Source organism: Trachinotus anak, unplaced genomic scaffold (genome assembly GCF_046630095.1).
Source record: "Trachinotus anak isolate AG129_WGS33_773 ecotype Australia unplaced genomic scaffold, CSIRO_AGI_Tana_v1 ptg000018l, whole genome shotgun sequence".
In the NCBI taxonomy this organism is placed as follows: Eukaryota; Metazoa; Chordata; class Actinopteri; order Carangiformes; family Carangidae; genus Trachinotus; species Trachinotus anak.
Window position 1 is genome coordinate 20,822,077 of NW_027273869.1, and position 26,440 is coordinate 20,848,516.

At 40.7% G+C, this 26,440-nt stretch overlaps 3 protein-coding genes across 3 annotated transcripts; 1 reads left to right on the forward strand and 2 right to left on the reverse strand.

Moving 5' to 3' along the window:
- Positions 1–977: 977 nt before the first annotated feature.
- tnpo3 (transportin 3) lies at positions 978–12,200 on the reverse strand. Its single transcript, XM_071502000.1, has 23 exons — positions 11,949–12,200; positions 10,105–10,305; positions 9,494–9,567; positions 8,843–8,999; positions 7,590–7,733; positions 7,243–7,418; positions 7,015–7,153; positions 6,772–6,918; positions 6,509–6,616; positions 6,334–6,425; positions 6,034–6,173; positions 5,573–5,764; positions 5,335–5,426; positions 5,070–5,146; positions 4,913–4,973; positions 4,544–4,684; positions 4,138–4,254; positions 3,938–4,032; positions 3,670–3,826; positions 2,849–3,016; positions 2,651–2,763; positions 1,890–1,973; positions 978–1,607 (listed from the first exon to the last, which is right to left on the reverse strand). The coding sequence occupies exons 1-22, from the start codon at positions 12,066–12,068 to the stop codon at positions 1,913–1,915; spliced, it is 2,772 nt and encodes a 923-aa protein (XP_071358101.1). The 5' UTR covers positions 12,069–12,200; the 3' UTR covers positions 978–1,607; positions 1,890–1,912.
- Positions 12,201–17,080: 4,880 nt separating this feature from the next.
- opn1sw1 (opsin 1 (cone pigments), short-wave-sensitive 1) lies at positions 17,081–19,859 on the forward strand. The gene is made up of 5 exons (XM_071501835.1): positions 17,081–17,454; positions 17,906–18,074; positions 18,153–18,318; positions 18,554–18,793; positions 19,526–19,859. Exons 1-5 carry the CDS (start codon positions 17,115–17,117, stop codon positions 19,625–19,627), a joined length of 1,017 nt encoding a protein of 338 aa, XP_071357936.1. The 5' UTR covers positions 17,081–17,114; the 3' UTR covers positions 19,628–19,859.
- Positions 19,774–25,354, reverse strand: calua (calumenin a). Its single transcript, XM_071501834.1, has 8 exons — positions 25,302–25,354; positions 24,666–24,813; positions 23,127–23,353; positions 22,543–22,736; positions 21,259–21,425; positions 21,112–21,172; positions 20,652–20,851; positions 19,774–20,510 (listed from the first exon to the last, which is right to left on the reverse strand). Exons 1-8 carry the CDS (start codon positions 25,337–25,339, stop codon positions 20,406–20,408), a joined length of 1,140 nt encoding a protein of 379 aa, XP_071357935.1. The 5' UTR covers positions 25,340–25,354; the 3' UTR covers positions 19,774–20,405.
- Between the last annotated feature and the right edge of the window lie 1,086 nt (positions 25,355–26,440).

The following is a 26,440-nucleotide window of genomic DNA, read 5'->3' on the forward strand; positions in this document are numbered from 1 at the left end:
TGTGATGAAATGTTTATGCTTTGGTTCGGGTTCCCAGGAAGTGGTCCGGGCTCTGCTGGTTCAGGTCCAAGTATCAGGTGACAACAGGGTCTCCACAGGTAAAGACAAAGGACAGAGGTGTAATGATGACATCACATTACCTAGAGGGCAGCAGTGACCTCCCCTGCTCACATTTATTTATCAGATGGTGTCAGGTAACAAAGTGAAGACACCTGGACTCATCATGGTTCTCACACGCCTATAAACTTCTGCTGTAGCCTCAGTTATCACAGACCTGCTGCAGACCTCTGCATCTTTATCATCACAGGCTGTAGTTGTACTGATTTGATGACTCACTCATGGATCAATAACATCTGGATTTCTTTATCTGCTTCTTACTGGGAGAAATTCAACCATCAGTGTGTCTGCTGGTTACACTGGTAACATGCTGTGAGGATGTGTGACAAAATAAACAAATTGTTGCTGGGACTAGTTGCGCTGATTGTTTCAGCCAATAATCAATAAGCACCTCCTTCTGTTGGTTACCTTGAACTTAAGATCAATATTTTTATATAGTTTTGTGTCACTTTATAGACTAAATAGAATTGAATAGAAACAATAAATGCCAGATGTAGTGAATGAGGCCATCACGTGTTTTCTCTCATGAAACCATTTGAAAACACCTGTAATGCAGGAGTCCCACCTGTGTGAGTCTCAGTCTTCTTGTAATTCTGATGGACCAAACCTGAAAAACTGCCCGTGGCAGATCAGGGCTAAAACTCCCACTGTGAAAATCTGCAGTATCTTTGTTCATCAAACACAGGGGCCAGTTTCACACTTAAAAACTTACCTGAACAAATGCAGAAAGGTGAGTTTTCTGTTTTTTGAGCTTGTTTCAGCTTTGGGGGAGAGAGACTTTCACAGCTGCATCAGGTGGAGCTCTGTGGTGTAACAACTGTACCTGTGCTACCTCAAACATTCAAACACTGAACCATCAGTTTGTTGTTTCAGCTGTTTTTTTTTTATTGTTTACAACAAGGCTACATCACCGATGATGTCATGGTGTCAGTCTCTCTGTCTCATTACCCAGAGTTCCCTCTGTCTCACTTTGTGGAAAAACAACTAAAATTCAACCAAAGTTAAAAAGGTCAAAGGTGACGCCAAATCCTCCAGCACTACGCCTCCTCAGGCAGCCGCTCAGCCAAAAGCATCATGGGAAATGTTTGGCTTTTTTTATGGCACGGACATTAAACATCACGACCAAAGTCCCAAAAATAAATCATCTCTTAAAAACTGTTGACCAGGCACATCCTCTGATTTATCACTAGTGAAGATCCAACAGGACTGATCTGCATCAGTTCACTTAGTGAACTCCTCCCGGTCCTGACCCCGCCCACCTGACACCTGCTGCAGGTGAGCTCAGGTGAGCTCAGGGGTTGCGGGAGAGGACTCAGTCTGTCCAATCAGTCCTTACTCTGTCAGTCTTTCAGAGTGATTCGTCCTGTTTCACATTCGAAGTCCCTCCATCTTCATCATCATCATCATCATAATCCCGTCCCTTTGGATCCTCGTCTGCAGTCGCAGCTTTTTGCCGTCACCTCTGAATGTTGGTCAACAAAACATTTAACCTGAAGACAGAAAAGCAAAGTTCAGTACATGATGGTAAAATCACAGAGGATTCTGACCTTTTATCAGTGTTGTTGAGTCTTCACACCTGGCGACAGGCGTGTGACAAATGTTGTGAAAGATCCCACAGGTCATCAGCGATTATTACAGACTAAATGTCTCAGTAATGAACATCAACTATCAAATTCAAAAATGAAACAACATAATGATTAAAGTGAAGCCACAGGTTTCAATGTTCCTGTCATCTGTGTTTGGTTCAAGTGTTACCCTGTGTGAACACTCACCTGGTGTTGTGTGAAGGTTGCAGCTATCGGAACAGTCTGGTGAACTCTCTGATGGCCCAACACACCTGTTTACACTCCTCAGCACTGAAGAGAAGAAACAACAACATGAATACGAACAGTCTGACAACAGCATTACTGCAAAGCTAGTGGACAGTGACAGACACTGTAACTATGGTAACAGCCAGTCACCCCTGTGTTAAAGTCCTGTCATGTCTGTTTGTTAAGTTTGTGTTCTTGCAGCTGTTGCCGTTTGTTCAAGTGTTAGAATTGATTGTTCTGTGAAAACAGCAACTTCAGTTTTAATACAAACATTTAACTTTTTACTTTACAGGTAAAAACCTGAGAAACTCCAGCAGGTGTAAAAAAATGTGGGGAAACTTAGACCAGGTTGAGTCAGTAACAGAAACACTCCCCTCCCACAGTTCAGTGTGTTCAGGTAAAGTCAGGTCACGTCTAAAGTCAGGACACGTCTGAACTCGCCTTAAGAACTCCAGTTTTTCTGCGTTCCATCTTCAGATTGACAGAAACCTGTCATAAGCCTCAGGCTGCTGAGACGACCAATCAGCACACTTGAACAAACAATCAACATGTCCCATACTGTGTAAAACGTCCCTGAATGCCACTGTCTCTCCACGTCCCGGAATGCGTCACTGTCTGCACATGTCCCTGAATGCCTCACTGTTTCTCCACACATACACCAGCTGGATCACCTGCTGAGAGTTTTGATTGTTGCTGCTTGTGTTGCCGGTGCTGCATCTCACCTGGTCACCTGTTTGTGGAAGTCAGTCAGCTGTTTGTGAGTGACGGTCACGGCTCCTCCTGATGTCTCCTTTGGTAAACCTTTCAGAGCGTTTTCTAACCAGCGACAGAATGTCTGAAACAACAGGTTAGACAACAGTCAGGAACCACAGGTGCCACCTGACTGATACACCTGACCAGGTGTTGGTGTGTTTACTCACAGGTCTGTCAAACACCATGACCTCCCACAGCACCTCGGCGACGTCGGGCAGCGTGTACGGCGGGAGACAGAAACAACACGAGTGCATGAGCTGAGTGACGAGCTGCTGACCGTGCTGCTCCATGGCCTGACCAATCAGCTGTTTCCTCACCTCAAAGTCTTCCTCATGCTGCAGAGAGACAGGAGTTATGTTTCTGATGTGGGAGAGAGAGACAGAGGAGAGAGAGACAGACCCTAGCCCTGTGCTGACAGACAAGTGTTAAGGTTCCTGATGTACACACTGTCGTAGGTTTGTGCTGAGGGACGATCGATGATCTCAGTGGTCAACAATTATCTCTGCCTTAGTCGATGTCAACACCATATTTGACTCGTTTTCCCATTAATGTATTAACTTATTATCATCATTATTTGTAATTAAATTAAAGTTAAATTAAATTAAGATTAATTTGCCCTGCCATAGTTTCATGTATATGACCATAAACACACACACACACACACACACACACACACACACACACACACACACACACACACACAGCGACCAGCTGATTGTAACTGAAGTGATTACACAGATCTAGAGACAGAATGAATCAGACAGAATCTTTTATTTCTTAACTTGCTGCTTTTCATGGTACACTCTCTCTCACTGTCTGTCTGTCTGTCTGTCTGTCAGTGTGTGTGTGTCTCTCTCTCTCTCTCTGTAACGATCAATATCAGCTATCTGTGATTTGACAGTGACAATGAGACAATCAGCAGCTCTACATTGTAACCTGCTCAGTGTCCTGTTGTTTCATTTTAAATCTGTGTTCCTCATCGACTCACATCGTTGGCGACCCCAGTGTGAATGAGGTCCCGGACAAACTTCATGACGCTGCAGTTGGCGTCTCGGTGGTCCAATGAGGTGGCAGCAATTGCGCACTGGATGATGTGAACGATGATGCTGCTGCTAAGTAAAGTGACGGGACTCCTCTGCACAAACCTGAGAAGATATACACATAACCATACAGTTAAATTTCAGGTGTCAGAGTATGTTCCTGACTCAACTCTCAGCAGGTAAACCATATCTGCTCAGGTGACCCTGCAAACTCACCTGGTGGCCAGTCTGAACAGGTCATCCACGGTGTCGGGATGATTCCTCAGACCGTTTGGCTGCTCCAGCAGCTGGAACGTTGGCATACACAGAGCCTGAAGGAGGAAGAGGTCATCATCATCCTCATTACTACCACTACCATCATCATCATTATTCATGGTGTACCGGTGAGTTTAACTGGTGTATAGGTGTATTATTACCTGTAACATGTCGAGTAGTCCCTGCCTACAACCCTCCTCCATGCCATACTCATCCACCAGGATGCTGCCCAGGTACAGGAAGCAAGAGTGTGGATATACCTGGTACACACTCACCATCTGATGACAACAAATATCCAATCAGATCACAGGTGAACAGGTAGATTAAAGGTTGTTGAAGTGTTCATTAAGCTCCCGTTGTTTTATCAACTGACTGATCAATAAGAATTTAACCTGACTAATTGATCATAAAAATCAATCTTCAGCCACAGGTGTGATTTAACAAGTGATCACAGCAAACAGCGCCTCCCTGAGGATGAACTGATCAATACACAACAAGAACATTCTTGTTTGGTGAAACTTAATAAACATACTGAAGAGAAACACAACAAGTGCAGGTGTGTCTCACCTGAGTGACAAGTGGCTGCAGCAGGGAGGCGGAGCCTTTCCCAACACATCGGACAGCGAACCTGAGACAGCGACAGCATCGCTCCACGATCCTGTTATCAGCCTGATGAGTATTCAGAGTGTCCGACAGCACCGGCCAGATCTACAGGTGAGTCACAAGACAGAAGTATGATCTACAGGTGAGTAACCTGACACATATATGATCTACAGGTGAGTCACAGGACACATTATCTACAGGTGAGTCACATGACAACTATGATCTTACGGGTGAGTCACAGGATCAAGGTTATTTAATTAATAAAATACTTTCTATGTGTAAATATTAAAATGACCCTTCCAGGTAAACCACAGGTGAGATCAGGTGATTTACCTCCTGGATGACTTTCTGACAGGGGTGAGTCTGTCCGTTCTCTACTATGGGGTTTGTGTGTCTGAAGGAAAAACAAACAAACAAAAGGTATGAACACCTTCAGTGTTCGTTCATTTGAATCAAGTTTAACTACAGGTAAATGAACAGGTCAACTCACCTGAAGATAACAGCCAGTCTGTCAAGCCAGACAGTGGGATCAGCTGATTTACCGTTTGTAGATTCTTCTGCCAGAAGCTGAAACAACAAATACATGAAACCTGGTTTTAGTTTGAATGTTTTCATTTTGTCATGAAGACAAAAAAAACAAAAAACAGGTGAAGTCAACATACGTTAACACATCAACACAAGTTAACACACTTTAACACAGAAACAGTCAGTGTGAGTCTGAACCTCACATGAACACATTCAAACAGGTGACTCACCTTTTTTAGAGCCATGACCTGAACAGCACAGAGATCACTGAGACACTCTGCGATCTTCTCCAGCGGAAGACGAGCCAGGACCAGAGCTGTACCTGTACAGGTAAACACACAGGTGAGAACATACCTGTAACATACCCTAACCATGATGGTTCCTATGTCACCTCCTGGAGTTTCTATAAATCACAGGTAACTACAAGTGTACTGACCTGATGATGTCACAACAGGTCTACTGATTTACCTTTGAGTAGTCCTACGGCAGCCTCTGTGGACAGGGCGAAGGAGTCGAGGGAGCGAGCGATGTCCAGCAGACCCTGGAAGTGTTGAGCCATGTGATCTCTGCAGACTGAGCAGATGTTGTGGATCGCCTTTGCCGCTGCTGAGGCCAGAGGTTTCTCTCTGAGACCCTTCATCAGGTAGTTCAACACAGGGTCTGACAGGAAATAAATAGTTTAAAAAAATAAAAGTCAACTGGCGGTTTCTCTCCAAGACCCTTCATCAGGTAGTTCAACACAGGGCCTGAAAGGAAATTCACAGTAAAACCTAACTTCCATTAGACCTTTACAGGTGTTCAACTTACTACAGACCTGACTATCTGTTAATGTTTTGTTGATTAAATCTTAGAGGAAAACAACAGCTGATTTTTGTCTTTAATAAGATCAGACCATCTAAAAAAAGACCATCCGATTTTATTCTTCCTACCGAGGAATCTCGGGTTTCTGTCCACAACCTCACTCATCTCTCCAACCAGCTCGATGCTTGTGTATCGAACTGCCATGTGGACACTTTCAGGAAGTAAGACCACCTGCTGCAGCACCTCCGATAGCGTTGGGTTGTTCTCTCTGAGAATTGAACACAGTCAGAGGAGAAATCAGTTTAAACTGAACTAAAAGAAAAAAAAACGTTAGGTCTGACAGTAACTCCTGTCTTTAAATCTAAATGTGTCCGTTTCCTTCACTTCCTGTTGGTTTCAAAAGATAAAAAGACTCCTTAGATACTCACGGATCAACACTTTTTGCAATTGCAGCCATGATGAAGAGAACAGCCTCTGTCACCTCCCAGGGAGGATTCCCCTCTTTTAATGTGGAATATAACTGAGAAACAGAGTAAAAATTGGCCATTGTCATTCACCAAACAGAAAATGAGGCTTTGTGGTCATCCTAACCCTAACCCTTACCTGAGAGAAACACTCCATGGATCCAACAAGAAAAATGACGTCTTTAACGAGGTCAGAGACCCTCATCCTGAACTCTCCGAAATCATCTGTGTCCTCTGGGATTCCCTCCTGTTGGGTCAAAATGTTTCAGGTCAATCATCTACAGCAGTTTGGTTTCGATGAGTAACTCTTTCATAAATACAAGCATGGCTAAGTATTAAAGTTCAGGTTCAGGATTTCATCATCTAGAGGTGGTCCTGTGTAAACGTGATCAGGGTTCTTACATGGTCTGGATCGAGCTGACAGTGTCGGGCCAAACAGTGTAGAAGTCTCTGGATGTACGGTCTAAAGATGGTGTGAAGCGCTGCGTCGTTTATTTTATACAGATGTTCTCCGAGACGGTACCAGAAGTTAAAGGAAATCTCCACCACCTGGACCACAAAGACCAGAACAGAGACCAGGTTTATAATCAACAAACTAGGACAGCATGTTTAGTGTTAATTTTACTGTTACGTTGTGTGTCTTACCTCGTACTGCGGGTGTCCTGCACAGATCAGCAGGAGTTCCAGTGTTCTCAGGTCTCCCATACCCTGACCTGGACTCCTGACTGTCGTCTCTAAGAAGGTCTCACAGAGTTCAGTGAAGATCCTGCAGTAGTTCAGCACTCTGAGAACAGAAATCGGACATAAATGATGACAACACACTGGTAGTCCACTGAATAACACCATCAGAACCAATTTCCTGCCCCTCCTCACTTGTCGAGGTCTTCTCGGGCCACAGCCATGTGATAGGCCGTCTCCAGCGTTAGGACGCCCTGGAAGAGCTGCAGCGCTAATGCCATGTTGGTGTCCACGTTTTCAATGGCGTAGAGAGCAGAGCAGACGCAGTCCGACGCCGCCTCATGGAGGTTGGTGGAGGTTTCATCCCTCTGCTGTGGAGACATCAGGAAACATCAACACACAGAACAGGTGTGTTTTCAGTATCTGTCTGTTTTTACCGTGCTCCAACGTATCAGATGGTCTATGGTCTTTTTCATTGATGAACTACTGATGTTTCCTGTCTCACACATGCAGATATCCCTGTAAAACACAGTGAATCTCACCAGGACTTGGAAGAGGACCATGAGCAGCTGGTTACTGGCCATGAAGTTACTGTCCAGGACTCCCAGGTTGAACCAGCTGCCCAGACAACGAAACACTTTGATGAGCATCTTCTCATCGTTACCCGTCTTCTCCACACACGTCGTCTGAAATTCAACAGAAACACAAACAGTTTGGTGTCATCTGTCATCATCTCATCTCTGAAGTTTTAAAGGTCTGAATTAAAGATTTATTGATCATATATGTTTATTTATTTATGTAAATCCAACGTCTCAGAGTTTGTTCTGAGGCCTGAGAACTATGAAGCATGTTGAAAATATCCAGGATCTTTTCATTATTAACAGTGGTTAACTCAGTAAGTCAATGCAGGTTTTCCAGAGCAAACTTGTAAACTTGTGTTTTATCCTGATTCTTTCAGGTGCAGCCCCAATGGGGTCTAACAGACAAATAAAAAATGATAATATTATAATACCTCCATCTGTCTCTGTTGTTGGATGCTGTCACACTCAAGCTCAATGAAATGTGTTTCACATTGTTGAAGCAACAGAAAAAAATGAAAGAAGAAGAGAGGAGGGCCCCTCCCACACAGGAGTGTCTGTAAGCAATCTCAAAATTTGTGCACCTGGTGATGTCATTTCTCAAGAGAATTCATTGGTCAGTAGGCAGAGCTTTTGTACACCTTGATCTGTTATCCCAAGTGAGGGAGAGGGAGGACAGAGAGAGGGAGGACAGAGAGAGAGGGGACAGAGAGAGGGAGGGAGGACAGAGAGAGGATGGACAGAGAGATGGAGGGAGGACAGAGAGAGGGAGGGAAGACAGAGACAGACAAAAAGAAGAGATAACAGAAAACTGGATACACCAACCAGACAACCTCTCCTTTCTGAGTTACAGTATTGGATAATGACCAGACCATTATGATGTCACAGTGAAGTTGACTTTTGAACTTTTGGATATAAAATGTCATCACTTAATTTTATCCAATTAGACACTTGAGTTTAATTGTGTCATAATTAGTGCATGAATATGAATATGTTTTTTGAAGACACAGTGACCTTTGACCACCAACCTCTCATCAGTTCAGTGTTTGTTTTTGCTGAAGTTGAAGAAATTCCCTCAAGGTGTTTCTGTGATATTACGATAATGAAACTGATGACCTGAAAGGGTCCTGACCAGTGCCTGGACGGACCATAAATCTGTTAACGAGCAGGAGGTCCTCAGTGGTTCATTCATATAAATGAAGCTTAATGATACAGACCAGCAGAGTGACCACGGTGCTGGAGTAATAAGCCAGATCCTCAATGATCTCTGTCCTCCGATTGGCTCCAATTCGTAGAGATCTGCTGTGAACTTCCTCCGGCAGCACAGTGAGGATCTCAACCAGGAAGGGCATTGAGCTGATGTCATTATTGTACCTGAGAGGGGGCGGAGACACAGGCAGATGAATCAGAATATCAAGGAGGATAACTGCAGCCGAGTTCAGAGAAACATAACTCTCATATATCCGCAGGTGTGAATATTACAGGTGTGACTGTGAAACATTAAGCAGGTCTTGCAGATGTTAAAGACACCTGACTGTAGTATTTAAGTACTTAAGTACTTATATATTTAGTACTTAAGTGTTAAACACACATCTGTTTTCTACTGTGTCAGTACAAAGAATCTCTCTGTCTGCAGTGAATTCAAATATTTCACCTTTTCTGAAACAAATATAAAACCATCTTTGTACTTCCTGTCTGTCAGCACAGTGTGATGATACACTGATTTATTTAATATCAACACTGACCCTCACATATTGATTTACAATTATTTTACTGTTTCAAATGGGAAACATGTTATTTCATTGGAGAGCTGTGACAGCTGAAACAGCTGAAAGAGAGATCACAACAATAATGCTTGGAATTCTTACTTTTCTATGAGTGTGTGAACACATCCTTTCCACGAGGCCATCTGAAGAGCGAGATCTGCGATCGCTAAAGCCAGCTAACGGAGAAAGAGAGGGGTAATGATGATGCAGATAAAATCAGAATGTAACTGTGACTCGACAGATGGTGCAGAGATGTTCAGTGCTTCATTTCAGACACTTTAACTTCTCACAGATCAATAATAAACAGCACCTGAACTGATCATTTTTTACTGATCAGAGTCAGAACCAATCAGACAAAGATAAATCTTCAGAGCAGACACTTTGTTTTAGTTCATGTTCTTTTAACTGAAGCTGTCGAAACTCAGCAGGTTGTGAAACAGGAATCTGATTTTACAACTACAGTCACAAAGAGACAGTGAAGGGACCAAACCACACATAACGAAGGTGACGGTAACATAACTGTCATGTAACGTAACCATAAAATGAATCCAGTGCATCTGGTTCTGTTTGTGGTCTCCCACACAAGTAAAAAGTTAAAAGAAACATTGGAGAATCACAGGGTTTTCTAAGGTCTTGTTTAGAACCAGTGTCAAAGGCTTTATCACTCACTCTGATGATAAAAGAACAGGCAACCAGCAGGACATTGACGTTACCTGTGTGACAATGATGGGCGACAGGTCTTTGAGGTTCTGGATGTGGGTCAGCAGAGAGTCTCGCAGTGCATTGTGGGTCTCGGGAGGAAGCTCGTAGAAGGAGGTCTGGATCTTCATCTTCATCGTTTGAGCAGCAAAATAACACGACTCCACGTCCTGTTTGAGCTGCAGCAGCTGGTCTGAGATCTCCCACGCATACATCTGAGGGGCAGGAAGTGATGTCATTACGTCAGATATGGTCAGTTTAAGAAGCTGCGCTGACTGCAGTTTACTGTGTGACATCACTGAGACAGGTAAGTATCACCTGAAGTGTTCATAGAGTCAGAAGTCTTAAATATGAAGATGAAGAACGTTTTGGATATAAGATCTGAAGCTCGTAGAGTCGTACAGTCAAACACTGTATTACCTGGATGCAGATCATTGACTCTGTATGTCTCAGACGAGGTCTTAATATCACGATGACCAGCTCAGACCTGGTCAGACTTGCATGCTAGTCTGATCTCTAGTCAGTATGAAAGAGGAAACATTTCCTTGTTGTGTTAGGCTCTCTCAGGTGAGTGGAAGAACAGGTTCACAGAGTTAAAGTCACCTCAGTAACTGACTCATCTGTGTTTCGGAATCCCCAGAGTTGAATAACCAGATGCTCTCTCTTAACCAGACCAGTTTTTATTAAAGCTGTTACAGGTGACTCAAGTCCAGCTGACAGTCACCTCTGTGGTGACAGTTACTTTTGGGATGATCATTACCTGTGCAGGTTCAACACGGTCCATAAGACAGTTAACAGACAGAAGCAGGTTGTTGATGTCATTATTTTATGAGCCAATCGCGATGCTGGATGCTGGTTTCATGTGGGATTAACAATCAATCAGATGTTAGAGTCCTATCAGAACCAGACTCTGCTGGTTCAGGTCCATGGCACAGACACTGGTGAGAATAAACAGGAACTACAACAGTAAATATGAAGTTAACCTTCACTCAACAGAAACGCAGTATGAAGGGGGATAATGAACAACAGTGTGAAGACATCGCCTCTTATTTCAAAATTCTCTGATCGAGAACTTGAACTCTGGTCCTGGCCTAAGTGTTTGCCACGCCCTGTGATACAGAAACTCACTTCCGTTTGTCACATTTTCAAAACACACACAAATGTCAGCATCAACATGAACACCTGTGCGATTATTTTTTATTCTTCACGAACCAACAAAGTGTTAAACTGATCTGAATCAGTGTTTCTTTAATCTTACAGTATCTGACTGAACGGACTGTTTAATCATCCCTGTTGTAAAAACTGGAACATTTTGAATGGTTTTCGGTGTAGGCCAGTCCTTCCCGTTAATCACAGTAACCAGTGGTCACTGACTTTAACTAGAATGACAAGTTACATGAAGTCTGAGACTAAACTTTGCCGTAGCAGTGATATAGCCATGCTAACATGCTAACTGAGTTAGCACTGTGCAACAGATCAGGCCTGCTGAACCCCCCTGACACTAAAACACAGAAGCTCAGTCTGAAACAACAACATTTAATTCTTTAGATGGGATAACATCCTATACTTAAAACTACAGCGTCTATATTGAACTTATTACCTGACAGCGGACAGTTATTGAAGCTACCACACAGCTAACAGTTTGTGTTTTCATCCATTCATTTAGCTAGGTTAGCTTAGCTGTGATGCTAACGGGATCCTGCGGCTCCTCTGAGACTGCGCACTTCAGTTCACCTGGTCTTTTTTTAAGCAGGTAAACACTTAAAACCCGGTCCAGACAGACAATATTAAACCTCCCACAGACGCCTCAGTCCTCCACCCCGCTGCTTCGGTTCCCCGGCCTCTCCCATTTTCTTACCGATCTCTGGAGCTCTCCAAGCCACACCGAGGCTCGCTCCTTCCCGGCCGGGTCCGGGTCGTGATACAGGGCTTGGACCGCCTGGTAGACCAGGGCCAGGCTGGGTTTGCCCCCCTCCATAACTGGGGTCAGAAGCAGGGATCTGGTAAGGCAGAAATTTATCCAACACGACGGATCCAAAAGAGTCCTAAACGATATGAGCGTCGACCGCCATCTCGCACAAGCTTCCCGCGTGCAACCGCGATCCTGTCCCGACTGGAAACACAGTTAGGAACATAGTTCCGCTTTGTCGAGCCGAGAGGGCTTCATTCAGAACTCCTATCAAATTATCTTAAATTTAACACGACTGTGGACAAGAACAATGAACTACATTAAATTCAAAAATGTATGTAACAGCGTTAATGCACAAATACAACAAACTAAATTTCAAAGAATTTTTAAATTCATCTGACACTTATGGGCATATACACAGACATCCATTAAAAATGGAACTCAAGTCTGTAAAAATAGTCATACAATAAATACAGCAAACCGTCCAACCATTATATCTGCTCAGACACTGCCTCCTTTTTACAGATTCACCAGGCTGTTGATCGTTTTGGATTTAACCCTTTGATGTCTCCACTGCTCTGAGCTGCTTTATGCCAGCACTGTAAAATTTATATCATAGTTTTATGTTTTACATCAGCAGTTGACCATTGAGACAAAACACAAGCAAGTTTATCATTAAATTTATGAAGTAGTAATTTTACAACAAACAACAGATTTAAGGAAAACAGGACATAACAGATGAAACAATGAAACAATGCATTCTTCTGACTTTTCTATACTTTCCTTCCTTCCCGTGAAACTTTGCATCATTTAATCAGTTCAGTCCAATAAAAAAAAAAAAAAAAATTAAATCTAAGAAGATACTGTCCACAGTCAAAGTGATGACCTGTGAGGAGTCGCTAGTAATTTCTAGATTTAAACGTCTGAAGACAAACTTGTCGGAACCCACTGGTCTAATAGAAATAATAAATCATATTAACAGGAACAACTTTACGCTGATTAACATTTATCTTGGTCTATCAAGACACTAATTACAAGACACTCATAACTTTTAAATAAAAAGGGACTATTTTAATTTAAATAAGGATTTAAACCTTTAGTTGTCAAGTTAAGTACAAGTTAAGTGAATCAGACTGTTTTCATTAATGATAATTATATGTGTAAAGCATACCAGACAAAATCTATTAAAATTATTAAAATTTTATTTATTTATTGGTTTATTTAAAACAGCAACAGTGTACAATAAATGTAAAGCACAATGCAAATTTCCATATGCATATATACAACAATGCACATATAACAATAAAAACATAATAATTCCACAAGACTAATGAATACACCTGAATGATAAACAGTCTGTACACATTATCAGACCTTAATGACAATATAACTATTTGTTTTTCAACCATTTTTTAACATCAGTTTTAAAAGCACTATGGCTTCCACTCTCTAATATTTAGAGGAATATCATTCCACTGTTTTGTTGCTGTAATTGAAAAGGAAGTTGAGAAGAGTTTTATATAAGTTTTCCCATGAGTTCTATTTCACAATGAGTCATTAAAACAAACTCTTTTGGAGCCAACTATGCTGTATTTTATAAAATAAACAAACAAACAAAAAAAAAAGGTAAAAGCTCAATGAGTTGTGTTTTAAAATAATATTGTGATGATGTTTTTTGTCCATAGCTTTAAGAGTCCTTTTTATACAGTTTGTAAAGTGTTGTTTTGTTGTTGTACAGGCCTGTGACCAGGACATGGCACAATAAGAGGGATGTGATAGTATAAAGTCATGAACATCATAGCTGCACCTGTATTTAAGTAATTACAAATAAATTCAAAATTAATAAAACTATGTTTGTAAGGCATGATTTAATAATGTTTGGAGTCTAGAATCAAGCTTATAAACATTTAAAAATGGTTGATAACTTGTACTTTTCTCCTTTAACTAGGGCCCTGTTCAGACCTAGTATTAACATGTGTCTTCAGTGATCCAATCACAGTGTTCAGCTCTGAGTTCACACGTCCTTTAAAATCAATCACTTCATATGCAAATAAACAGGTATGTGGTGTTATTTTTAGCCAGTCAGAGGGATGGGTCCATTGCCGGCATGCTTCTGTGTGTGTGTGTGTGAGAGAGGGGGGAGTGAGAGAGCGAGCAGTAATTAAAGGTTGAGCAAATCAATGCGCTGCACACAGCTCTGCAGTGAAATCCAGTTTTATCCATTAGAAATAGTTAAAAAAAAAATCAGTTTTTAATGACAGGACTAATTAGACTGTGGCAGAAGACATCAGTAGAGGAGGCAGTCCTTCACTGTGGTCCATGACACATTTGTGTTGACACTGCTAAAAGAAAGTGGACACGTGGCACAGACCACCTCTGAATGTGGTCTGAGAGATCAGATCTCAAATGTGTCTTGGGTGCATCCTAGGTGTGTTCACACCCGAACTTAGAGCTGACCACATGTGATGGGATAACTCAGGATGGATGTTAATACCAGGTCTGAACAGGACCTAAGATCTCAGGGTGAGCTTGAGGAGTGTTGGCTTTTTTGATTAAGAAAAACTTAACAACAGTCTTGGAGACATTCAAAGACTGACATGACTGAAACAGCTGATCAACTCTGTTCTCCATAGTTCTTGTGAGTTGTAAAACTGCTTGCTGTTTTGATTTAGAATGAACATATATGACCATGTAATCTATGTATATTTGTATTGTCACATCAGCACAGATAATTGACAAATCATTGTTATAGATACTGAATAAAAGAAGTCCTGAAATAGACCCTTGAGTTACCCTAACAGTGCAGTCTAAAAGGTTACACTGAGACCATTTATTCTAGTGCAGTGTTGTCTGATATCTAAATAGGATGATATCCAGTTCACTGTACTCTGTTCACTGAACTGGATATCATCCACTCTTGTTTATACTTTATTATACTGGTTTTATTTGTGTTCCAAGTGGATTGCTCAGGCTTTCCCATGGTGTAGGTCCTTTGGGTAGCATCTGTGATTTTCACTCAATGACAGCAGGGGGCAGTAGTGGCATTCGATAATATGAGGATAATAAGTTAGTAGGAGCATTTTGCATTGAGTGAAATATGTTGTTAGCTAAGACTCAGTCAGTTTGTTAAGCTTGTGTTTGAAGCTGCAGTGAATCACCTCCAAACTGAGGTCGTATCATACCCATGCTTCATCCAACTCACAGCCTGGTTATGATACAGCCCCAGCTCTGAAGATTCATCATCAAGTCATACGATCGATCGGTCTCTGTAGATGGAGAACCTATTATTATCTGTTTTACACCCAAACATCATGATGAACACATCGACTGTCTTCTCACAAAGTTCAAAATATAAACAAGACATATATGAACAAACTCAGACTAAAAGTACCTGTGTATCCTCAGGTTTGACCATCAACCCTGTGAAGATGAAGTGATGATGTGAAGGACTGAAGGAGCAGAGGAGGGTCTTTTAAAAAGAGGCAGAGATTTACACCTTCATCCTAGTCTTCCTCAGATTAAGCCTTTGTCATTTAAGATCAGTTTAGACCAGTTTAGTTCGAATTGTGGAGTCTTTTTGTCTCTAATCTGATTTTGTGATGAAGTTTAGAGGATTTAGAGGATTGAGAAGGATGACCTGCTCAGGTAAATCTGAAACATCCGGATTAAACCTGAAGTCACACGGAGAGAGACAAAGAGGGTTTTTTTATTGGATTTGTATCTGTTGACCACCTGCTGCTCTCTCACACTGAGCCAGAATACAAGGCAGTACTGTGAGTCATATTTTATTATACTATTAAACAATGCAGTTTATACTTTATTAACACTGTTAAACACTGCAGTTTCTGCTTTATTATATGGGTAAACACTCTAGTTTATACTTTATTATACTGGTAAATACCGCAGTTTAGTGAGTCCATCGCATCTCTTCAGTTTGAATATTTGTAACATGTTTATCACCTGGAAAATCATACACACTTGACAGTTTCACCTGTTGTTTTCTTTTTTTATACAACCTTCGTGTTCATTATTAAAATTAAATAAACAAATACTTTACATAAATATACTTACAGGCTCCTCAGTGAATCTGTGCTGAATCTAAACATATGTAAATAATGAGGTAAACTATTGTTTAATTCTTTAATGAGCTGGTTAATTACATGTTTACAACAACTTCATTCAGTTGTTAAAAGCCTAAACTGTTTAACATGTTTGTTAATGGGTTTAATGATTTTACTCTGCAGTGATTGTTAATAGTTTAATGGTTTAATGGTTTAATGGTTCCACAGTCAAGCTCTGTGAGGTTTGTTAGAGGTTTAACTGTAACATGAAAATTGGATCAATCAGTGATAATTAAATGTTTTAAAATACTTTGGATAACAAAAGAACAGACTTTCCTCATAGTTATATTTTCTTCTTAATACCTCCAAGCACCATCAGATTTTTTTTCCCAGAGAGACAATTTTTTCACTTTTTAAATTATATGTTTTTGTTTCAAAGTAAATAAATAATATATACCAAAAGAAACTAAGTTCACCAAGAACAGTTAAATGACCAAACATCCAGTTTGGATACTTGACATTTTTATGATCAACAGGCACAAAAACAATTATTTAACTTTAACTTTATGTCCTAACCCTAAATTAATTAATTTGTTTCATATGATAGATGTTTTCTCTCTGATATTCATATACTGAATAAAACCAGCAGTCATCTTTACTTTGTTTTTGTTTTTTTTTATATTGTTAATATGATCACGCTTTTTTAAAGTCAGATTTGGTTCAGGTTTTGATTAATGAGGTCACATTGTTTTTCTTAGCCACATGCACCCACATGCACATTATTACACATGAACTCGTGTTGATCTCATTCTGTTTTTACATTTAAACAACATAAATACAAATAAACTGATCTGCGTGTTTTGACAGTGACTGCTCTGCCTGTAATCAGATTAACGTGTGAGACAGAAAATGTCTTCAGACAGACGGAAATGTGACGATCTTAATCCTAAAACTTTTGAAAAAACCCTGGCAGCTAAATCTTTAGTGTAAGTGGTTTATGAGGATATATAAAGAGGCTGAAATCTTCAGGGGTGGTAGAGAGCTCAGGGTCACAATGGGGAAATACTTCCATCTGTATGAGAACATTTCTAAGGTGAGTCCCTTTGAGGGGCCCCAGTATTATCTGGCACCTCAGTGGGCCTTTCACCTGCAAACCATCTTTATGGGCATCGTCCTGTTCGCTGGAACTCCTTTAAACTTGATTGTTCTCCTTGTGACGGTCAAGTACAAGAAGCTTCGAGTCCCTCTCAACTATATCCTCATCAACATCTCCTTTGCAGGATTCATTTTCGTCACCTTCTCTGTCAGCCAGGTGTTTGTTGCCACCATGAAGGGTTACTTCTTCCTGGGTCACACTTTGTGTGCCCTGGAGTCTGCCATGGGGTCAATAGCAGGTAAATTAACTGACAGCATGTCTGGTGTTGTTTTGACTTTGTGAGTCTGTGTGGTAAAATATGGTCCTGGAGACATCGGCTGTAGCAGAAACTACCACAGAGGTGGTTTTGATTACCTTGGCAGGTGCTTATATATCTGTCTGTCTGTGGAGAAATTTTTTCATCATTATAGTGTTTTAACCTGCAAGATACATTCATGAGACTTTACAGATTTGTAGTTGAGATCAAAGTGAAGGCTGAGTTCAGAGATGGGTGTGGTCCGACCTATGAGCACTCATGTAATAATGTAATAACAACTGAGTACTCTTGGGTCAATGTTTCAACATTGTAGCTGGTGTGATCCCATCTCAAGGTTGTCTATAGTTTTATTTTTCAAAGCAGGTAAACACCGTGAATAACAGATTCATGTTCCTTTCTCCTGTCATCAATGAACTCCTTGTCTCATCCTCAGGTCTGGTGACATCCTGGTCTTTGGCCGTCCTGTCTTTTGAGAGATACCTGGTCATCTGTAAACCGTTTGGAGCCTTTAAGTTTGGCAGTAATCACGCTCTGGCTGCTGTCGCTTTCACCTGGTTCATGGGGATCAGCTGCGCCATCCCACCTTTCTTTGGTTGGAGCAGGTAAGACCTATGAGTTAGAGGTCATCATGAACACATTTGAACATTTACCACTTGAACCTTTCATGTTTTTATTTTCAGGTACATCCCTGAGGGTCTGGGCTGCTCTTGTGGACCTGACTGGTACACTCACAATGAGGAGTTTAACTGCAGCAGTTATACAAACTTTCTGATGGTGACCTGTTTCATTGCACCGATCTCCATCATCATCTTCTCCTACTCCCAGTTACTCGGCGCTCTGAGAGCTGTGAGTTAAAATGACCAATCAATCAATCAATCAATCAATCAATCAATCAATCAATCACTTTTGACAGCTGTGAGTTTAAAAATGATCAATCAGTCACTTACTCAATCAGTCAGTGAAGCACAGAGCCTAATGGTAAAGATACAAATACAACATTTTTTATCAAACTGAACCTGGCTTCAAGTGGAGTAATTGCAATAACAACACAGCAGAGGTTAATGTTGTTTCCTGTGTTCAGGTTGCAGCCCAGCAGACGGAGTCAGCCTCCACCCAGAAGGCGGAGAAGGAAGTATCAAGGATGATCATTGTGATGGTGGGTTCCTTCATCACCTGCTATGCCCCATACGCTCTCGCTGCTCTTTACTTTGCCTACTCTTCAGATGAAAACAAAGATTATCGCCTCGTCACCATCCCAGCTTTTTTCTCCAAGAGCTCCTGCGTCTACAATCCACTCATCTATGCCTTCATGAACAAACAGGTGAGCAAACATAACCATATCCTCAACAGGTGAGCATGGTCAACCCTTACCTTAACAGACAGGTTAGGGTTAACCCTGACAGTAACACGTGACAGACAGGCATGTGATAGACAGGTGAGCAGATAGAGAACAGACGTGGGGTTTTTCTTTAGTAAAGTCTGACAGAAAGCTGCCATTCAAACAGTGGCACTGAAACTGCAATCTGACTTTTAACCAGCAGGCAGAGCCACTGAAACTTAAACTGCTTCTTCTCATAATGAAGGAGGTTTGCTTGTTGATGACTGACTATCATGACTGTGATTGACTGAGGTAATGGTGCTGGCTTTATCTCAAAACAACTCACTGTAGTTTATTGTGATTCATTAGAGAAAAACGTCCTCATCATTGTGGACTATATGAAAAAGTAAGTGTATGTTTATTTGTACTAGAGCTGCATCAGTCTGTCACTTCTCTTACTTCAAACTACAGTTGATCAGGGCAGACCTCAAGCCTGTTTACCTCCTCTTATTATTTTTCATTATTATCATAATTATTCTTCATTACATAATGACCTGGGACTGATGGCAGTACTTTATACCCATTAAATGTCCTGTAATTCAAAGGACATTAAAACTTGATATTGAAGATTTTTAAACATGTATTGGATTATTTCTGCTGCTCCTACTGACCTTGGGTCTGATTTCATAAAAAAATTATAATAAAATCCTGATTGTTGTTTTTCCTTCTCTTCAGTTTAACGCCTGCATCATGGAAACAGTATTTGGAAAGAAAATGGATGAATCATCTGAAGTTTCTTCAAAGACAGAAACATCTTCAGTTTCCACAGCATCTTAATATTTTGAGCAAAATAAAACTGAGGACACAAAACACTTGACGAGTTGGACTAATGGAGGGAAAATATCCTCGGTAAACTCTGAGGAAATGTGCAAAATTTTCTGATTTATGACAAAACAATGTGTAAATACAACAAACTGTTCAGCTGCTGCTGCTAATCTTTATTTTACTGTAGAATGTTTTAGTGTAGACAAAAGGCAACAATAAAAAAATCTAACAAAAATATTATAAACATGTTTTTGTTTCCAGTTATTTTTAGGGCATTTAGGCATTGAGATTCACACTTCAGCAGCAGAGCCTTAAAACACAAAGTATTTAAATTTTCTTTTTTTATTGATAAACAGGCTGTAAACGTCAAAATACAGCATGTGCTTCTGTCTGAGTGCAAATTCAACACAAACTGGTGTGAATAAGTTTTACAGTGATATAAAATGTGGAGTAACAGTTATTTTTCACTTCATTTCATCTCCAGCAACTGTGACTTTAAAATCATGAAATCATAGGTCTGAGTTCAGTCCTTAAACATCAATGTGTTTGATGGTATCATAAACAAAAGTCAAAGACATGAGCTCAGTAAAGGATGACATCAAATCTGTGAGGCACCACAGTTATTGTATCATCACACAAAGATCATCTAAATGTAACATAGGTCTCAAAGTTTGAAACTCTCCAAATGTAAACACATATAATACAAGCTTTTCTCCTCTGTTGGTTTACAAAATAAATTATTCTTCAAAAACTGTAAAATCAGGTTTCTATCTAAGAATCAGCTACTCCTTTAGAACTCATCGTGTCGTAGTAAAGCCTCTCCAAAGTCTGTCACCTGACTTCCAACAAAGACGTCGTATTTGTCCAGAATTTCCTTCTTGGTCAATTTTCCATCCTGAACAAAGACATAAAAAATAGGCGTTGAACAGGTGAAGAGTTACAGACTGAGTAAAATCATCAACAGGTAAGAGTAATTCTGAAGCAGCAGATAAAAGGATTAATATGAAGAAGTCGTATTAAATAAAAACAGTTTGACCTTGTTGGCATCAGACTCATGCAGCAGGTGTTGGGCTTCAGCCTCAGCGTGGTCATAATCAGATGGAAGAATCCAGTCCAGAGTTTCCTCTTTGTCCATCTTCCCATCATGGTTTTTGTCTCTGAACTCTGAAAATTGTTGACGTTCTGTCGCCACCCATTCTGGTTCTTCATCATCATCCTCTACAGTGTACATGTCACCTGCAGGAAAGATTAGGAGAGAGTCTGCACTCAACAACAGGGAGGAACAAACACAGAACTCCTTTAAACTCTACGTCTGCCTCCACCCTAACCCACCACAGATTTACCTCTAAAACTCCAACCAGACCTCCTCCTCCTCATGCTTCATCCTTCTCCACACTCAGTCTGAATCTAATGCTGTCGTCCTACCAGGTGTCAGCACCCTAACCCTCCTCACAGCTGATCAATGAGCACTCTGATCTGTGTGCCATACTTCTTACCAATGTACTCCTTCAGGTCGATGAAACCGTCTCCGTTCTTGTCGATGTCTTCCATTGTTTCCTGTGACAGTGAACAAACAGATTTAGTATAAGTGTAAAATATCCTGATTCAGTGACATCACATCAGCTCAGGAACATCACTCTCACCTGTACCACAATATCCTTCATGTGTTGGTGATCCTCAGGATGAAGAAAAGCTGTGAACTCCTGTTTGTCTGCGATCAAATCTCCGTTTGTGTCTGCAGCTCTGAAACGTCTCTCGTCCCTTAGCATCATGTGGGTGTAGTTATACTCTGTGTCTGTCTGAGGGTCATCTGTCAGAGATAATCAATCAATCAATCAATCAACTGATCAGAGGATCAATCAGAGAAATGATCAGAATGTGACTTATTAAAAACATGTTGACTTATTAAACACTGAGTGTGTCACAAACACTACAATGACAATGACTCCAGTTTTCCCTTGTGTTTCCTGTCTGTCTGTCTTGTATATATGTGGGCGTGGCGCTCCTCACTCTCTCCCACCTGTTTGGTGTCTGGTGCTTTTAGCTACAATAGTGTGGTGTAAGTCTTTCTCCTTGTGTTTGCTCAGTGCTAACATTTGTGTCCCTGTTTTACGAATTTCCCTCTCCACCTGTCTTGCTCCCCGCTCTGCTCAACCTGGCCATCCACCATTTCCCTTTGCCCTCTCCCTCGCCTGCTGAACCCTCACTCCCCCAGTCACCATCCATTACCTAAACCCCTTCACAATAAATCTTTCTTTGAATCGTCTTTACTTTGAGTGTGTGTTCACCAGAGTTACTTAACAGTGTGTTTTAACTAAGGCTGTCAAAGTTAACACGTTATTAACGCGTTAACGCAACATGCCTTTAATGGGATTAATTTTTTTAACGTGATTAACACCTGTGACATTTGAACCTCGGTCCACTCCGTAGCTCGGGAAATCAGGAAGCAATGCACCGAGGTCGATGCTGTCGTGAGCAGTAATGGATAAAAAAGATATTTTGAATGGCAAGTTCAGCTTCAAAGTCTTGCCAGATGGCTCTCTTGACAGGACAAAAGTAATTTGTATTTATTGTCGCGGTGAATTTACATATCACCGGAGTACGTCTAGTCTCAAATACCACCTGTCGGCCAAGCACACAGCGGATGCAGAGAGCCCGGCGCCCCCTCCTCGCATGAAGCAAACCATATTTATTTCAGCATCTTGTTTTACTGAGAGTATTTCTCATTGTAGCAATAAATAAACATGATTTTTTTTGCATAAAGCAAGCATTTGTCTATTCTCATGTTGAAAAGAGTATTACAATCAGTTTAAGGTACATTTAGAACAGATTAAAAATATGCGATTAATCATGATTAACTATGATCACTCATGTGATTAATTGCGATTAAATATTTTAATCGATTGACAGCCCTAGTTTTAACATACCGAGGTAACTCCCGTACGTGACATTCTTATACTCCTCCCAGCCGATCAGACCATCGCCGTTGACATCAAAGTCTTTCCACTGACGTTCCACGCTGTCGTAAATGTGTTTCTTCTGAGCACCTGTGATCCAAACCTTCAGCTCCTCCTCAGAGATAAAATTATCTTTGTTACTGTCGATTTTGTCCACAATGATGCTGCAGAGAGACAGACAGCGCTGTTCATAACATAATGATTAATTTGAACTTGAACAACCTTCAGACTCTGTGTAAATGAAGAAAAACTTGTTTAACCAGTTGTGGATGTTGCCACGTTGCCACCACGAAGCAGGAAATATAAACCAGAACCTTTCCAACAAGTGGACACATTTACAGGAAAACAGATAATTCATGTGACAGAAATCTACAGGTCACACAGGTGATACACACAGGTACACAGGTCACGTGTGGGAAGAGTTTGTACTGTGATTTAACTGTGTTTTACACGATTGTCAATCCACATGTCTGCTGTACAGAGATCTTCTGTCAATGTCATTAATATTAAGAGTGCGTCTCATTCATGGTGGAGGAGGTGGATGTTGAACTCACCCGAGCCTCCGTTTACTCTCCTCTGGTGGGAGGTGGTCGAAGGTTTTCGCTTCATCTTGACCCAGAAAAGCTTCGTGGTCGTAGTCGTAGTTTTTGTTGTCATCATGTTCAAGCTGGCTGAGCGGTTCCTGGTGGAGAACTCGAGTCTTCTGCTCTGTCGGTTTACTGCTACCGTAGACGACGCAGAGGACGAAACACATCAGCAATGGCCGCATCATCCTGACACACTGACACAGATTTATGTATTAAAGTCATTAGTATACATGAAACACAAAAAACATGTTTGAAACATTCCTGAGCTTCACAGGTGTGATGTGAGAAAAATGAACTTAAAACAACTGAGTGACTAAAGCATCAAAGATTTTCTCATTTGTATACCAAAATAAGGATGAATTACAACTGTGCTGTAAGGTTAGTACTGGTGGTACTTGTACTTTGCTTGAGTATTTCTTGAGTATTACCATTTTATACTTCACAGCATTTCAGAGGGAAGTATTGTACTTTGCAGTTATTTTACACATCAACCTTTTTATAAAATAAATAAATAAAAGGTTCACTGCATAAACAATTTAAACTTAGTTGCAATTTGCCAACATGAAAGTTTAAATATTAATTCACCAGTAATAAACCAATTGATAATACTTATTTGTTTTATCTTTGTAATATTTGTTTAATAAAATGTAGTTTTGAAGGATGTTTACTTAAGTTATTTTTACAGTGTGGTAGTGCTGGTTTCACTAAATGAAATGATATGATTACTTTCACTACAGCATGTAGTGTCTTATACACAGTAGAGTTGACAGGAATGAGGAGGTTCATCATGACATGAAGCAGAAACCTGTCAGTGTGATCTAAACCGGTTTTATATCAACTAACACACGGCAACAGAAGTTTATACTTAGCTAAATGTTTCCATCAACACACACTGTTTATTCTGTAATGATAATGACACACTCACTGTACAGCAGTTACACACAGACATGCTGGTCTGATATTAACAACTTTATTTCTCTCACAGCTGCAGTAACTTTCTGTTTTTACATTTATATATTTAATGTTTGCTTTTCTCCATTTTTAGATTAGTTAGCAATTATCTGAAATGTTATTTTTACTCATGAAATATCATGTTCACTCATGCAACTTTACAAATCCAAAACCTGTGCTCAATGCATTTAAAAACAGATGTATACATCCATGTGAGATTATTACCTCTTCCATATTGAACTTAAATATATATTTGTATATTTATTTTCCCCTGAAAATTCCTCTTTGAAAATGAATAGAATTTCTATAGGCCTATATCTAATAGATTTTTTCAACACGTACTACCTGAACACGTTTTTTTCATCTATGTACCTGCATGTTGTTTGATTGTGTCTCTGTTTGGTTTTTCTATGAACTTTTACAGTTATTATGTACATGATGTAATAAACCAGTCAACTAGGAATAATTCAGAATGCTGGAGGATTAACAAAAAATCCTAATGTTAATATGAAACAGGTCGATGAAAATAAGACAGCACAAACACTTCGGTCTCACCTGTGCGCTGGTTGCTTCACTTTTCCTGCGTCTGTTTCTTTCCACCCTCTTGTTCACCGTCTCGTCCCTCTCCGGTGACCGACGATCACACTCGCGGATCCCGCAGAACTTCCGTCCGTGCGACGCCAATCCGGTGCCGCCTGAAACACTGAAATCCCGATTTCATTGGTTCACATGGGTAAACGCTCGCTTTCGTTCGATGACGTAGAGAGCTCTGTCATCGTGCTCGCTTCTCATTGGTTGATAGGCGCGTTTTGACCAATGGCAGCAGGCAGAGAGAATCGGTGGTGAGAAATGTAGCAGCTGTGCCCTGCCACGTCGCCAAACATTTACAAAACTAATTTAAAAAGAAATTACACTTCACGAAATCTCATATAATATTCTACGGAAGTGTAATAGATTCACCTGAGAAAAAAAAATCTAGTCAGTTGTTGAATTATAATGATCTCATTAATTCAGAAAAAATTATGTCATTATAGTTCAGTAAAACAGAGCAGATTTTTTTTCCCCAAATGAATGCCTTACACTTCTGTATGATCCCATTTTGAATAAGGTTTTTATTTGTGGCAGTCAACTTAACCCTGAAGGAAAATAATCATTTGATAAAAGCTGGAATTTTTCCTGAAAAAACTATACCTCTTTGGGCTGGTTCCACAGATAGGGCTCAGACTCATATTAGACCCTATATCTTTATTTGTATACTAGTTAAACACAAATGAAAACAACTGAGTTAAGCCACATTAGCTTAAGTACAAGCACATATTGTTGGTCTAAAAGTGGAAGAGATAACACCATTACTAATGGAACCGAGGATCTTGACTTCTCCTGTACCTATTATCATTTATAAAATAAAAAACATACGGAGGCTCCGTTATGGGGAAAACAGACTTCACCTTTTCTTTTAAGACCTCTTTTTTCCCCCACACCATCAATAAAGCGTAGAGAGCAACACACTTCCGGGTTTTACACCTTCAAAATAAAAGCCCTATACAAATGCACTGATTGGGGTAGCCCGGTAGTCGAGTGGTTAGGGCGTGTACCATGTTGAGCACAAGATGCTCTTAGCAGAGCAATCACTGGTTCGACTCCTGACTGGTCTGACTCTTTCCTGCATGTCATTCCCCTCTCTCTACCCCCTTTCCTGTCAGTCTCCACTAAGGTATAATAAAGGCATAAAAAGCCCAAAATAATAATAATTTTAAAAAAAAGATGTCACTGGCAACTCAAGAATGTCAGCTTGCACTTTCCCATACTCATTCTGCTGAAAAATGTGCTGATGCAGGGCCATCATGAAGGTGCTCCAGCACATCAGGTATAAGTGAAAAGGGCACAACGACTTGGCACAGGGTCTCCCCTGTGAGGGAAGAATTTACCTTTCTGCAGAGCTGCCCGTTCACAACAGAAAGACGAGCATATTCAGTCCATAACTCCCTGACCCACCTGTAGCTACCTCTTGTCACAACCGGGCAAGGACTCTGGACGCAGGTGCAGGATAGTTTTCAAAAAAAGTCTTTATTTTTAAATCAGGCTCGAGCAAACAAAAAACCCTCCTGAAAACTGGAGGGACAAAACTATGGGATCAATAACAAAATCAAGGAACTAGAAATAAAACCAAAAGAAACAAGATACCGATTGGATTCGGCGCTGTGGAAGGCTAGATAGGTCGTATATGGATGCTGACATAAACGACACACTGGCACCAGACAAGGGGAGACGCAGACTCTTAAACACATGGTAATAGGGGACAGGTGGAAACAATCAAACAATCAAACCAA

Bases quoted from the DNA above. Each gene is read 5' to 3' on its own strand.
- tnpo3 (XM_071502000.1), bottom strand. From the start codon at position 12,068: ATGGAGGGGGGCAAACCCAGCCTGGCCCTGGTCTACCAGGCGGTCCAA. The intron at 7,154-7,242 runs GTGAGGAGGGGC...TTCTGTTCTCAG, and splicing joins GCCCGAGAAGACCTCGACAA to AGTGCTGAACTACTGCAGGA. The intron at 3,017-3,669 runs GTGAGTCGATGA...GTCTCTCTGCAG, and splicing joins ACACTGGGGTCGCCAACGAT to CATGAGGAAGACTTTGAGGT.
- opn1sw1 (XM_071501835.1), top strand. From the start codon at position 17,115: ATGGGGAAATACTTCCATCTGTATGAGAACATTTCTAAGGTGAGTCCC. The intron at 18,319-18,553 runs GTGAGTTAAAAT...TCCTGTGTTCAG, and splicing joins TACTCGGCGCTCTGAGAGCT to GTTGCAGCCCAGCAGACGGA. The intron at 18,794-19,525 runs GTGAGCAAACAT...CCTTCTCTTCAG, and splicing joins ATGCCTTCATGAACAAACAG to TTTAACGCCTGCATCATGGA.
- calua (XM_071501834.1), bottom strand. From the start codon at position 25,339: ATGAGTCTGAGCCCTATCTGTGGAACCAGCCCAAAGAG. The intron at 21,173-21,258 runs GTGAGAGTGATG...TCACTGTCACAG, and splicing joins TGAAGGATATTGTGGTACAG to GAAACAATGGAAGACATCGA. The intron at 20,852-21,111 runs GTAAGAAGTATG...TCTTTCCTGCAG, and splicing joins CGACCTGAAGGAGTACATTG to GTGACATGTACACTGTAGAG.